The sequence below is a fragment of the Natrix helvetica genome (genome assembly GCF_964273705.1).
Source record: "Natrix helvetica genome assembly, chromosome: 1".
Taxonomy (NCBI): domain Eukaryota; kingdom Metazoa; phylum Chordata; class Lepidosauria; order Squamata; family Natricidae; genus Natrix; species Natrix helvetica.
Window position 1 is genome coordinate 366,761,286 of NC_138548.1, and position 15,688 is coordinate 366,776,973.

Genomic DNA, 15,688 nt, shown 5'->3' on the forward strand with positions numbered 1-15,688 from the left:
TGGTGGATTCTACGCAAAAGTGATAAGGGCGGGAAAGAGGAGAGCGTCTGAGGGAAAGAGGAAGGCAGGGGTGATGGGCATGGGAGTAGTGGGGGGAAGCCTCCCTGCCCGAGAAAGGCGCTTGGGCACCTCCAGAGGCGGCACTTTCTCCATCTCCTTCCTGTAGAGAGGGAGAACAATCTCTCTTGGAGGATCCAAACTCATTTCCCTCAAGAACAACCGCCCTGAAGGCTCCACAGATTGAAGGAGGCATCAAGAGGCCAAATCCTCTCAGAAACAGTCAGGCAGTCAGAAGATGAGGACCAGGAGCCTCTCTGGCAAACACAGATCTGAATTGGTTTTTATTTCTTTAATCCGATATATGCAGCTGCCTTCTCAAATTCTTGCCTCTGGGTGCTTAAGAATAATTGGAAAGACGGAGTGGCAGCATATGAAAAGAAAATAATACTGAAGAAGAAAGCCAATTCCAAACTGGAGAAAAAGCTGAAACTGATGGATGTTCCAGAGGTTTTACCTCACAACAAGGCTCCTTGATGGAGAAATGAAATAGGGGAACATGGCGTCTCATCAGGACAAAAGACAGACGAAGAAAAGCAGACACTGAAAAATGAATATAAAGCTGAAAACACAAGGGACAAAATAAAACCTGTTTTACATGAATTCACCACAGGACACCAGAAAGCTTAAGAGCTTTGGAGATTTTAAAGCAGGGGTGTCAAAATCAATTTCAATGAGGGCAACACCAGCGTTATGGTTGCCTTCAAAGGGCCAGTTGCCTGTAAGACTCTGAGGTGGGTGTGCCTGGCTGGCCGTAGTTGGCTTTGGCTCCCTGGGCACTGGGACCCTGCAGCCCAGCCCAGCCCCACTTATCCAAGCCCCCCCCCACCACCACCACCACACTTATTTCCTCCTCGAGGTTAGTATTGCTACTGTCTGTGCCACATGAGGCAAGGTCAGGCAGGGCAGAGTGAGGCAAAGCCAGGCGAGGAGAGACCAGGTGGAGGGGTCAACAAGCCGAATCTGCTGCCGATAAATGCCAGCCCCCATGTCTATGTGCACTCGCCACCTTTCCACCTTTGCAATGCCATTCATCACCTCCTTGCTTTTCCTCACTCTGCCAGACCTTGACTCACTCTGCCCAGAGCGTCTGGCTGTGCTGGGGTGACCTGTCACAATTTCCAGGGCAGCCCTACGGGCCAAATCTGGCCATGTTGCAAGCTCCAGTCCATGTGCTTTCAGTTTAACACTCCTGCTATAAAAAATGACATTGGTATGACAATGGCAAATCTGACTAAAGCTTTGCGAATCAGAGTGGCATGGAGAATCGTGATCCAAGGCCACGGGTCTCACACAACTGAATGATTGCTGATGACAATTCATAAGAAAACTTCCTTACCATAAAATGAATATCTGTAATTCATATTTAGCTATAATTTCTGCAAGTCTTTCCAGATTCATGCCTTGCCCCATAACATGGCTAGTTATAATTTGTTACCTAAGCTGATGCTTGCTCTCAAAAAGTAAACATTTATTGATTTTTTAAATTGGGAATTTGGGCCTCCTCTATAATGATCAGATGAAAAATAGGATAAATGTGAAGAAAAAATATTTTCTCTTATTCAGATGAAATAGAAGTGGCAAAGATCACATAACATTAATTTCAAACATACACTTTTCATAATTGAAACACCACTTTCCCATTATTTGCTTGCCATTGGTAAATTCAGCTTTCCGAGGCTGACATTTGTGAAGGTCAGGTTTCAAATAAATCCTTTCCTAATTAAGTATATGTAAGTAAAAAATACTTGTAGTTCAACAACTAAGCATACAATTTACATGGAGTCTTATTCAAATGAATGTGTATATGGAAAATTCAGTCATTGTTGCTCCTGAAGCTTCCCCCCCTCCCCAATGTCAAAGATTTATAAAGCTTTTTGCATATGGATCTTGTTATAGGAATTAAGGTCATTGCTCCAAGAAAAGGTCTTTCCATATTCCACATTTATATGGCTTCTCATGTGTGGATGCTTTTGTGGAAGTTGGAAAATAGGATAAATGTGAAGAAAAAAATATTTTCTCTTATTCAGGTGAAATAGAAGTGGCAAAGATCAAATAACATTAATTTCAGACATACACTTTTCATAATTAAAACAACAAATGCCCAGTGTTTGTTTGCCGTTAGTAAAGTCAGCTCTCCAGGGCTGATATTTGTGAAGGTCAAACTTTAAAAATGTTTGCCTTCCAAATTAGGTCGAAGTAAAAAATATTTGTACTGCAACAACTAAGCCTACGATTTACATGGATTCTCATTCAAATAATGTGTATATGGAAAATTCAGGGATTGTTCATCCTGAAGGGTTTTTTTTTTCAAATGTCAAAGTTTTATAAGGCTTTTTACATTTGCTCGGAGCAGTACTCTTACTTCTCATAACAAAATTCACACAGGAGAGAAGCCATATAGATGCACACAACGTTGAAAGAGCTTTGCTCTGAATGGTCATCTTACTTCTCACAAAAGGATTCACGCTCGGGAGAAACTATATAGCAATAACAATTCCTCTTAGACTTATCTACCACTCCACAATGCTTCATAACACTCTCTGAGCAGTTTACAAAGCAGTATATTTATTTATTTATTTTTATTTTATTTGATTTCTAGACCGCCCCTCTCCCCGAAGGGACTCAGGGCGGTGTACAGGTACCAAATTAAAAATCATACAAATAATAATAAATATAATTAAAATCGGATTAAACTTTAAACCCCTGTACAAGTATAAAAATTAAAAACTCAGCCTTAAGACCAACCCGTAAAATTTAAAAATACAGACTGAGGTGGGAGAGCTGGAATTAGGCCAGGACGGCTAGATTAAACAGGTGGGTTTTGAGCTTCTTGCGGAAGGAGCGGAGGTCCGTGGTTGTTCTAATATCAGGGAGAAGGTCATTCCAGAGGGTCGGGCCCATCACAGAGAAGGCCCTTCTCCTGGGTGTCGCCCGCTGGCACAGCCTAGTGGACGGCACCCGAAGGAGTCCCTCTCTGTGTGAGCGGATCGGCCGAAGGGATGTGTGGGGCAGGATACGATCCCGCAAATAACTAGGTCCTGTGCCATGGAGCGCTTTGAAGATGATAATCAGCACCTTGAAACGCACCCGAAAAGCTACAGGTAGCCAGTGCAGCCCGTGCAGGAGAGGTGTTACGTGGAAGTATCTAGCGACTCCCGAAACTGCCCACGCGGCCGCATTCTGAACCAACTGCAGTCTTCGGGTGCATCTCAAGGGGAGCCCCATGTAGAGAGCATTACAGTAGTCTAGCTGGGATGTCACAAGCGCATGGGTGACTGTGCGAAGGGCGTTCCGGTCCAATAGGGGACGCAATTGGCGCACCAGGCAAACCTGGTGAAACGCCCCCCTTGCCACGGCTGTCACATGGTCGTCCATTGACAGCCAGGCATCTAGGAGGACGCCCAAATTGCGTACCTGATCCACGGGGGCCAGATGTTTGCCCCCAATGGCCAGTGATAGAATCAGCCGGTAGCCATAGCCACTCCGTCTTGGACGGGTTGAGCTTGAGTCTGTTACTTCCCATCCAGATCTGTACGGCTTCCAGACACTGGGACATCACTTTGATGGCATCGTTGGGGTGGTTTGGGGTAGAGATGTACAGCTGGGTATCATCCGCGTACAGATGGTAATCTACCCCGAACCCTTGAATGATCTCGCCCAGAGGCTTCATATATGTGTTCAACAAGAGAGGCGAGAGGACCGACCCTTGTGGCACCCCACAGGTGAGCGGCCTCGAGGTCGACCTCTGCCCTCCTGCCAACACAAATTGCACTCGGCCAGAGAGGTAGGAGGAGAACCACCGCAGAACGGTGCCCCGAACGGTGAGCGGCCTCGAGGTCGACCTCTGCCCTCCTGCCAACACAAATTGCACTCGGCCAGAGAGGTAGGAGGAGAACCACCGCAGAACGGTGCCCCTCACCCCCAGCCCCTCCAGTCGATGCAATAGGATACCATGGTCGATGGTATCAAAAGCCGCCGAGAGGTCTAATAGGACCAGGATGGAGGAGCAACCCCCATCTCTGGCCCTCCAGAGATCATCCACCAACGCGACCAATGCCGTCTCCGTGCTGTGGCCGGGCCGGAAACCGGACTGGTGCGGGTCCAGATAATCAGTTTCCTCCAAGTGGCGTGGAAACTGTTGTGCCACCACACTCTCTACAACCTTCACCAGAAAGCAAAGGTTGGAGACGGGACGGTAGTTGGCTAACACAGCTGGGTCCAGGGAAGGCTTCTTGAGTAGAGGCCTCACCACCGCCTCTTTCAGGATGGCCGGCAAGAACCCCTCACTCAAAGAAGTGTTGACTAACTCCTGGAGCCAGCCTCGTGTGACCTCCCAGGATGCCAGCACAAGCCAGGAGGGACATGGGTCCAGTAAACATGTGGTGGCTCGCAGTCACCTACGCAACCTGTCCATATCGTCGGAAGTAACAGTCAAACTCCTCCCAGAGTGGAGCCTCAAGACCCACCTCCGACGTCCCCTCTAGACCACTAGTAGGGACTAACTCGCTTCGAATCTGAGCGATTTTGTCCTGCAGATACTCCCCAAATTCCTCTGCTCTACCCTGCAAAGGGGCTTCCCGCGGCCTCTGTTGAAGGAGGGAGCGGGTTACCCCAAACAGGGCGGCAGGGCGGTTATCTGCAGACGCAATAAGAGTGGCACAATACTGACGCTTGGCCACTCTTAACGCCACAAGGTAAGTCCGTAAATGGGTTTTCACCTGTGATCGGTCAGATTCAGAGCGTGACGATCTGCCTACCTCCGTCCATGCGCGCCCGGCAGAATGTCGGCGTTTCTGGATGACGAAGGCACAAAAGCGACAGTCGACAGTTGCTTTTGTGCCTTCGTCATCCGGAAACGCCGACATTCTGCCGGGCGCGCACAGACAGAGGTAGCCACAGCGACACCGAGGCGATCTGGGCGGACGAAAGAGCGAGCGAGGCAGCCCGACCTTCGGTCGCTCGCCCGCCGGCTCGGCTCGGCGCCATTCTGCCTACCTCTGTCCATGCGCGCCCGGCAGAATGTCGGCGTTTCAGGATGACGAAGGCGCAAAAGCGACTGTCGACTGTGCCTTCGTCATCTGGGAGCGCCGACAACATTTCTGCCTCCGCCCTCCGCAGCTCCCGGGCGGATGTATAATATTATAATATTATATATATATATATAGTATATAATATTATATACTATTATTTCATGAAGAGAGGTGAGGCTCCACCTCCCTTGCCTCCCCTGACCACATGTCACTGCTAAATACATGTAGAGAGTAGATATATAATGATACATAGACAAAGAATAGAGGAATGGATGGATGGATAGATATTTTATTTATTTATTTAGTTTGTGACGTATGTACAAGATAACAGGAATAAGAATAAACATGAATAAAAATACAGGAAATGGGTACAAATAAATGGGGATAGTAGGACTGGAACGTTAATGCATACAACTAATAGATGATAAAGATGATAGATGCCAAACTTCATAAAAGTCGCTTTGGATGGATGATGGACAGACAGACGGACGGATGATAAACATCTTAAATGTGTCCTTGGCCAAGCTCTCCTTTGTGACGCTGCACAGCTCACAAGATGCAAAGAAGTCTCCTTGGGCAGAAAAAATTCAAAGAAATGAAGTCTGAGGTAAATTTTACCTCAGAAGATGTTGGGGAAACCAGGGCCGGAATGGCTTCCCTTCAGGGAATCTTGTACTTTTAGGTAAAATCCTCCAGGGGGCGAACTCGGCCAAGAGAAAGTAACGGCAGGCGCTTCCCTATTGGAGGAGGCGTGACATCACAAACGCTTGCCGCTCTAGGACCGTGCCCTCGCTCGCCTTAATCACTGGGGCTCCACAGGGAGGCAGAGAGGCTACAGGAGATTCTGGCGGCGGGAAATCCAGAACGTGTCCCGGGTGAGGGTGAGGGGGCTGTTCCCGTGCAAAGGGATGCGAAGGAGGGATATGAGAAAGGAACAGGCGCTTCCCCTTTGGGTCACTAGAGGGCGAAGGTTTCGGCTGGCTTTCCAGAGGAGGCTGCGAACGGTGGGACAGCCTCGAGGCTTTTCCTCTCTAGAACGCAGCACTCGCTCTCCTTAACCGTTGGAACTGCGCAGGTGCTGAAAAGGCTGCAGGAGAGAGTTTCCTGGGAGGCTTGATGGTGGGTGGGGGCTCTTTCTTGGAAAGAAAGAGAGAGACACGTGTCCAGCTCTCCTCCGGGTTGAATCCCGGATCGCGTGCATGATGGATGAAACCATCCTCCATTCAGAAGTTCATCCCTGCAACTTCAGGAGCCTCCAATACCAGGAAGCTGAAGGTCCCCGAGAACTTTGCAGCAAGCTCCACAGCTTATGTAGGCGATGGCTGAGACCAGAAAAGCACACCAAAGCCCAGATGATGGACCTGGTGGTTCTGGAGCAGCTCCTGGCTATCCTTCCCCCAAAGATGAAACGCTGGGTGCGGGAGTGTGGAGCAGAGACAAGCTGCCAGGCGGTTGCCCTGGCAGAAGGCTTCCTCCTAAGCCAGGTGGAGGAGAAGAAAGAGCAGGTTGAGTTGCAGGTGAGACACTTTAATCTAGGGAGCTCAAAAGGGAATGAAGAATATGTTTGAACTCATCACTCCTCTTTCCCAAAATTCTCTGCATTCATAACAGGTGGAGATTTTCCACCAATTCCTGTAGGACATTGTTTTCTCATTCAACCTCACTGATGGATATTGGGAGCTTTGAGGTTGACTTCCAAATAGAGAAATCCACTTTATTTCATGTGATGTACATTAATTCTGCTTCTTTTTTCCTTCCTCCTATTTGAAGTGCTGCACTGTGGCGATCAGAGATCCTGCGGGAAAGCAGAATAAATCAAATCCCCCTCAGGATCCATTTATCAGGAGGATCCCTTGGGAAGATCCAAGTCAGGACACCTCAGGAGGTAATTGAAGGATCTTCAGATTACCCATTTGTCTTACCTTCACTATCTTTTGTCTTCTATAGAATATCTCCTCCTATTTTGTTAATTATGCATTTATCCCTTACAGAGAAACAAAGAACGAAGTTTTCTGGTTTTTACGATAGAGCTCAAACAGTGGTTGAACCTCCAAATCAAGTAAGAAAGGGAAAATTGTTAGTTTTGTATTCTCCCTTTCCTTAAGTAAGTAAAGTGGGTGTGCAGAGTGCTCTCTCCTTCTATTTCCCCTCCTTGTTTGGACTGGATAATTTTTGTGGTCCTGAGAGACATAGAAAGCATAACAGTAGGTTCAAGTTGCTTTCAATACAGCTTCCTCTGTAGAATATTGCTGGGACATGATGGTTTGTCATATCTACCCTCAGATTCTGTTTAGAAAATATTTTTAAAAGCCACTGGTTAACATGTTCTGCAAGGTACCCCACCCCACCCCAACAATGAGTTTACAAGAAGTAGAAGTGATTGTCCACTAGGACTCCAAAATCCGTGTTGCATTTACTACTGCTTAGCTAGATATCATCTGTTCTATGCCTGTGCATTTATTTTTTCTTTCCAAAATGTAGAACCTTACATTTCTAGCTGCTGAATTTCATTAGTTAGATAAGCTGTTGATCATTTCATATCTCGAATTTATCTTCTGGAGTGTTGGTATTCCTGTCAATTTGATGAGTTCCCCTTCTATCCCCTTTTGCAAATCATTGTTTAACTTGAACAGATGTTCCAAATTCTCCTGTTCTGTTCTTTTTTCCATGTTGAGGAGAGTCTTGTGTCCTTCGAGGAGGTGGCTGTGTATTTCTCTGAGGAGGAATGGTCTCAGCTGAATCCTGACCAAAAAGTACTCCATTCTGAAGTCATGCTTGAAAATCATATCAATGTGGTCTCTCTGGGTAAGAGTTTTCTAGTCCCCAATCAGAGAGTTTAAGAAGACAGATTATAGTTAGTTTTTTATTTAAAAATCAACAATCAGATATTGTCTCCTGGGAGGGAGAAGAATCTGGCCTTCTCGTACTCCAAGGAAGGAAAGAGCTCAATTGCTTAGATGCTTTCTATGCCATTTCTTATCTGTATTTTTCCATTTCTACTTGAACTTATCTATGGAGGCTGAAAAGAATGAAGTGTGCTTTTATGTGGAGGTCATGTGAGAGGATTCTATGTCGTTGTTGTTAACTCCTCAAGATGACGTCTTAACTCCTCAAGTTAAGCATAATGTATAAATAAGGGAGATCAGAACAGCAAAAAGAAGCTACTCTGAAAATCTAAGGAATCCATTCTCAACAAATGAATCTGCAAACATGGGGAAAACTCTTGAATATATCACAGGATACAGAAAACCTTTCCATGCTGAAGGAAATCGACAACTGACAGATGACCCAAATGTCTTTTTCCGTAGGTTTGAGAGCAAACAACTGTCATTTATCTCCACAATCCCCATCTCATGCGAGATCAGTAGCGTGAAATCTCGTACTACCCATACTGTATGATCTCGCACTATATACTTTAGGCCTCTGCTGACTGAGGCCTGCACAATATCCAGGGCAATAGACTTTGCAAACAGAGGAAAGACCTCTTTGGTTTCAAACACTTTTTCCCGGATTTCATGCAGTCCTCAGTTCGTAGAGAACACAGTCCTAAAGTACTAGCATGAGATATTGCACTACTGATCTCACGTGATCTCGAACTAAAGTAGTTTAGTGGTCTGTTCTCTGCAAACTGAGAAGAGTCCTTGAAAGCCGGTGAGACTTTGGGCAGTGAAATATCCTTAACCCACCCCAATAAATCTTAGGTTTTCTCCTAATTCCTCTTCAGATGTTTTCCCTGATTATTCCTTAACTCAAAACTGACTTTGAGTGAGATTTGCATATATAGAGATAATTGTAAGGAAAGAGATATTTTCTAGATATTTTCAAAGCTTTCATGACTCACGAATACAGAAATCATGTCCATATCACAACACTGTAATCAGGCAAAATACAACATTATGGAATTTATAGACTTTCTACAGTTTGATTTTTTCTCTAACCTTCTTATCATTTTCATTTCTCTTTTCCTTTGAAGGTAATGGGCAGGAGAATCAAGATTCCTGTGAAGTGTTCCAAGTGATCAATGCTGAAGATGGAACCAAGAACTTTCTTGCCCAACAAGAGAAAATAAGGAAAAAATATATTGGGAAAAGTGTGAAGCTTATTAAAGCTAAATTACATGTAAACGAACACTATTTAGCCCAAAACAAAAGAGAAGATGCTATAAGAAGATACAATGGAGAAAATTACACTGAAACGTGCATTCTTTCTCTTGAAAATAACATCTGTACATCTCAAAAAGTGATTCACACAAAAGAATGCTTGGTGTGTGGAAAGACATTTTCTCGAAATCGTAGTCTTATTTCCCATAAGAGGATCCACACAGGGGAGAGACCGCATAAATGCATGGAGTGTGGAAAGACCTTTGCTCGAAATAGTCATCTTCTTCACCATAAGATGATCCACACAGGGGAAAAGCCATATAAATGCATGGAGTGTGGAAAGACCTTTGCTCGAAAAGGAAATCTTTTTTGCCATAACATGATCCACACAGGGGGAAAACCATATAAATGCACAGAGTGTGGAAAGACCTTTGCTCGAAATAGTCATCTTCTTCGCCATAAGATGATCCACACAGGGGAAAAGCCATATAAATGCATGGAGTGTGGAAAGACCTTTGCTCGAAATAGTCATCTTCTTTGCCATAAGATAATCCACACAGGGGAAAAGCCATATAAATGCATGGAGTGTGGAAAGACCTTTGCTCAAAATGGAGCTGTTCTTCGCCATAAGATGATCCACACAGGAGAAAAGCCACATAAATGCATGGAGTGTGGAAAGACCTTTGCTCGAAATAGTCATCTTCTTCACCATAAGATGATCCACACAGGGGAAAAGCCATATAAATGCGTGGAGTGTGGAAAGATGTTTACTCAGAGCAATGGGCTTAGAAGCCACAAAAGGATCCACACAGTTTAAAAAATATATAAGTGCATGAATTGTGGAAAGACATTTGCTTGGAGCAGTACTCCTCATAACAAAATCCACACGGGAGAGAAGCCATATAAATGCACGCAATGTGGAAAGAGCTTTGCTCTGAATGGTCATCTTACTTCTCACAAAAGGATTCACGCCCAGGAGAAACTATATAGCAATAACAATTCCACTTTTCTACCACTCCACAATGCTTCATAACACTCTCTGAGCAGTTTACAAAGCAGTCTATTGTCCTCAGCAACCTTGGTACTCATTTTACTGACCTCAGAATGCTGAAAGGCTGAATCAACCATTAACCGTTCAGGATCGAGCTCCTAGCTGTGGCCAATTAGCTTGTAGTACTGCATTCTAACCACTGCCCCACGATGTCTCTATATATTTTTACCATATTTTTTGGTCTATAAGATGCTCCGAAGTATAAGATGCCCCCAATTTTTGGGGAGGAAGACAAGAAAAAAAAATCTGCCTGTGCCTCGCAGCAATTTACCATCTTGCAGCAAACAGCATATAACTTAACTTTATTGGATTTCTAGACCGTCCCACTCTCAAAAGAGACTCGGGGCGGTGTACAGTCATATTAAAATAGTTAAACAGTAAATATACATGTTATAAGTATAAAATAAATAAATTAAATATAGGACTGGAGGAGGTAGTAGAAATTCCCTGTACAATTTAGTTAAGTTAGATTAATTTTTTTTTACAAAATTTAAAAAGTTAAAAACATTAACCTTAAAAGCTATCCCAAATAAAATATCCGCCAGGAGGTAAGAGTGGAAGTATAAGTGGGCCAGGCCGGCTAATCGGAACAGGTGAGTCTTAAGTTTTTGTCGGAAGGAGCGGAAGTCGGTAGTAGTTCTAATATCGGGGGGGGGAGGTCATTCCAGAGGGTTGGGCCCATCACAGAGAAGGCTCTACTCCTAGGCGCTGCCCATTGGCATTGCTTGGTGGACGGCACCCGGAGGAGTCCTTCCCTGTGTGAGCGAATTGGTCGCAGGGATGTATGTGGTAGAATGCGATCCCGCAGGTAACTAGGCCCTGTGCCATGGAGCGCTTTGAAGATGGTAATCAACACCTTGAAACGCACCCGAAAAACCACAGGCAGCCAGTGCAGCTCGCGCAGGAAAGGTGTTATGTGGGAGTACCTAGTACTCCCCATGATGGCCCGCGCGGCCGCATTCTGAACTAGCTGTAGTCTTCGGGTACATCTCAAGGGGAGCCCCATGTAGAGAGCGTTGCAGTAGACTTAATCTTGAAGTCTGGTCAGCTTCAGCAGAGCCTGATTTAGCAGGAGCAGCTGATTGGTGATAAGATCTGCCTCTTGAAATATCTCCGATAAGCTGTTCCAGGCCGTAGGGATCGTTGCTGCCTGTTGATGCTGCCACCTGTCGCTGGCTTCGCAAGTCCCATTTTAAGCCACCATAAGTCCCATTTTTGGCCTACGCATATCCCGTTATTGGGCTATTCCAGGCGGTGGGGATAGGTGGTGGCGGCAATCACCACCGCCTGCAACGGGCCAGAAATGGGGCATGAAGAGGCCAGAAATGGAGTGTGTGGAGGCCAAAAACAGGACATGCGGAGGCTGAAATTGGGCCTGTAAAAGCGGTGATAGGTGGTAGCAGTGATGGGTGGAGGCGATCCCCACACCCTGGAACAGCTGATTGAAGGTATTCTGGAAGGTAGAACCAACCTCCAGTCAGCTGCTCCTGCTAAATCAGGCTGTGCTGAAGCTGCCTGGCTGTTTGCTGCAAGGAGGTAAATTGCTCGGAGGCCGAGGCCAAAGGGTGGAAGCTGGTGGGTGGATGGGGTTTCGGCAACATTCGTTGTCCATGATGTACAGACATTTCGACCAACTTTTTGGGATGGGAAAAGTGTGTCTTATAGTCTGAAAAATACGGTGGGTATATGCCCATTGTGCCTTTCTGATCGAAATGAAACAAGGTTGAATCAAACAAAATGAAATTTAATGTGGAGAAAAGTAAGATTTTATACATGGGCAGGAAAAATAGATTACATGGAACCTGGCTCAAAAACAGTAACAATGAAAGAGACCTTGGAGTCCAAATGATTACTTAAGAATGAGTCACCTGTGTGCCGCAGCAGCCAAAAAAAGCCTAATACAATCCTTAGTTGTATAAACTAAGAAAAAGTGGAAAGAAGAGCCGCTAAGATGATTAAAGGCCTCAAGGTTGAAACATATGAACAACAGTTGCAGAATTTGGGTTTCGCTAGTCTAGAGAGAAGACGGATTAGGAATGACGTGATAGTAGTATTCCAGTATTTGAGAGACTGCCACAAAGAGGAAGGTGTCAATTTATTTTAAGTGAGGTCTCCAGAACTGGATACAATATTCCAAATGGGATCTGAGTAAAGCTCTATGTAGTGGGTTAAGACCTCCTTTTTCCTGATGGTGATACATTTGGTGATGCGTCCCAGAATTGTGTTTGCCTGCACAGCTGCCTGGTTACACTGTTTACTCATTTTGCAGTTATCCTTTTCTCAGAGCCATGGTAACTTTGTCCATAGGGTTATGTGAAAAAAGCGCTGCTTGAACTCATTTGCTCAAAGACCAAGTGCCAGGGTCTGCAGTGTGGTAGTGACCACTTGGGCTGCCTCATAAATATATTTAGGTGAGAATGCATATACAATTCTTGGTTAATACTTTTGTATTTCCTGTATGTGTGTAATGATCTAGGGAAGATTAAAAAAAGGTGCCCAAATCCTCACAGATGGTAGCTGAGAGATGAAATGACTAATGAAAAGCAAAAGCAATTAGCACATGATGTTTTATTTGTGAACCCCAGATTTTTGAAGGTAGTATCATTTGAAGATGAGCAATGCTACTTGTACATGAAGAATGAAAATCTTTTTCTTAAGTTTGTTTATTGCAGATTCCACTTGGGGGTTAGGGTTATGGTTGGGTGTGGCCAAGTGGGTGGGCATGGCCAGCTTGACACCACTGATTGGCCATTTCTGATGGTGGATGTGGCCACCTGGGTGGGCATGGCTTGCTTGCCACCACTCATTGAGCATTGCTGATGGTGGGTGTGGCCACTGGTTTGGCATCGCCTGCTTGACACCACTCATTGGCCATGGTCACTGGTGGGTGTGGCCACCTGCATGGGTATGGCCAGCTTGACACAATTTTCCAAATGTTTGCATTCGGTAGACCGGGCTAAATCCATGCTGGCCCAATGTCTCTTCTTCACATTAGGTAGACCTGGCCGAAGCCTTGCTGGCCCGACGTTTCCTCTTCACACTGGGTAGACCAGGCCAAAGCCACCCTCGTCGCCTTGGGAAGACTGGGCTGAAGCGATATGGGCTTCCCCCTTACATTTTACAGAACGGCCCTTGGGACGGATCCAACCCACAGGCCTTGTGTTTGACACCCCTGGTCTACAGCATCTTTTACTGGAAATATTTCTTCTTAAGAGATGGAATCTTGGAGGGGCAGGAAAGAACTGGTGTTGGCCCTCTGGCCTTTCAAAAATATGTAAAGCCTTTTCTGCTATTTCGCTTGGGGCCTTTAGAGGAGTGTATAGGCATGAGGTTAGTTAAGGCTTCAAAGGCCCATGCCTCCCCTTTAATTAATGTTTATTTTCATATTTTAACAATCCTTACCTCTATTTTAAATATTTATGCTTATTTTTTATTTTTTTAACATTTTGTCTGAACGCCACCCAGAGTCCATCTAAAGTGTGTGTGTGTGTGAGAGAGAGAGATGGTGGGGGAGGGAGGGAGAGGGGATATGGAGATAGATTGATATAGTTTAGATGATATAGATAGATTACATAGGATGGAAAATCATGTATCCAGATATAAGTAATTATGATACATAGGCAAATATGGATAGGGATATTAGATGATAGACTATAGATAGATAGAGATGATAGCTAGATTGATCAATAGACAGAAAAATACATAGATACGTATATGCATATAGATAATAGATAGATAATGATAGATAATAATAGATGAATGGAAATGGATGGATGGATGGATGATAAACATCTTAAATGTGTTCTAGGATGGATGGATAGATAGATGATAAACATCTTAAAGGTCAGCCTCTCCTTTGTGATGCTGTACAGGCTCAGCACACAAGATGTGATCCTTGGGCAGAAACGATTCAAATAAATGAAGATCTTGGTAGACAGATATGGAGAGAGATAATAGATGATATATAGATGATAGATTGATAGAGATGATAGCTAGAAAGATCAACAGATAGACAAGACAGGCAAATACCTAGATAGGGATAGATGATACACATATAAATACTCATAGATCAACAAATACAGGGCTAGAGGAAGATGATACATAGATGCATAAATACATGCAGAGAGTAGATAGATAATGAAAAAAAATAGATAAATGAATAAGAGATGAATGGATGAATAGATAGATATTTTATTTATTTAGTTTGTCAAGATAGCAGGAATAAATAAACATGAATAACAACACAGGAAATGGGTACAAATAAATGGGAATAGTAGGACAGGGACGTTAGGCATGCTGGTGCGCTTACCCGTGCACCTAATAGATGAAAAAGATGATGATAAACATCATAAAGGTCCCTTAGGATGGATGATGGACGGACGGATGATAAACATCTTAAAGATGCCCTTGGCCAGGTTCTTTTTGCGACGCTCCACAGGTGCAGCACACAAGATGCAAAGAAATCTCCTTGGGCAGAAAAGATTCAAAGAAATGAAGTCTGAGGTAAATTTTACCTCAGAAGATGTTGATGAAATAGGGCCGGATTGGCTTCCCTCCAGCGGAAGAGAAAGGGGGATTCCTGTAAAGGAAGGAGCAGTTAAACCTTTCAGAATGGGGCATTAAAAAACAGGAAAAGAAGGAGACAGGAAGGACAGCGTCCTTCCTCCTTTTCCCCATTGAAAAATCTCTACTCTTCCAGCTCTACTCTGATTCAAATGATTCAGATTACACCAGGGGGCACCCTGGGATAATAAGAACAGGCGCTTCCACTTTGGGCCACTAGAGGGCGAAGGTTTCTGTTGGCTTTCTAGAGGAGGCTGCAAAAGGAGGGACATCTCTCAGCTTTCCCTGTCTAGAACACAACACTCGCTCTCCTTAACCCTTGGAGCTCCGCAGGAACTGAAAAGGTTGCAGGAGAGACTTGCATGGGAGGCATCGAGACCTGATGTTGTGTGGGGATTCTTCCCACGCGAAGAGAGGCCAAGGAGAAAAGAGAGACACATGCCCGGCCCTCCTCCGAGTTGAATCCCGGATTGCATGCATAATGGAAGAAGCCACCATGCGGTCAAACATTCAAGCCTGGAACTTCAGGAGCCTCCAATATGAGGAAGCTGAAGGTCCCCGAGGACTTTGCAGCAAGCTCCACAACTTTTGCAGGCGATGGCTGAGACCAGAAAAGCACACCAAAGCCCAGATCCTGGACCTGGTGGTTCTGGAGCAACTCCTGGCTATCCTTCCCCCAGAGATGGAGGGCTGGGTGCGGGAGTGTGGAGCAGAGACCAGCTCCCAGGCGGTGGCCCTTGCAGAAGGCTTCCTCCTGAGTCAGGCGGAGGAGAAGACAGAGCAGGTTGAGTTGCAGGTGAGAGGCCTTAGTCTAGGGAGCTCAAAAGAGAATATGTTTTAATTCTTCACCCCTCCTTCCTAAACTTCTCTGGCATTCATAATAG

At 45.0% G+C, this 15,688-nt stretch overlaps 1 protein-coding gene across 4 annotated transcripts in view; it reads left to right on the forward strand.

Annotated features, from left to right (window-relative positions):
* Nucleotides 1-15,688, forward strand: part of LOC309391609 (zinc finger protein with KRAB and SCAN domains 3-like) — a 145,200-nt gene that overhangs the window by 111,473 nt on the left and 18,039 nt on the right. For 2 of the 4 annotated variants that reach the window (XM_081952257.1, XM_081952263.1), the window contains exon 1: nt 14,960-15,600. In XM_081952257.1, coding sequence (XP_081808383.1) covers nt 15,187-15,600 — 414 coding nt within the window. In that variant the 5' untranslated portion in view covers nt 14,960-15,186. Of the gene's footprint in view, nt 1-5,901; nt 6,608-6,860; nt 6,976-7,081; nt 7,150-7,765; nt 7,896-13,236; nt 14,413-14,959; nt 15,601-15,688 lie in introns of those variants that run through there. The other 2 variants (XM_081952261.1, XM_081952258.1) reach the window with 2 other exon arrangements.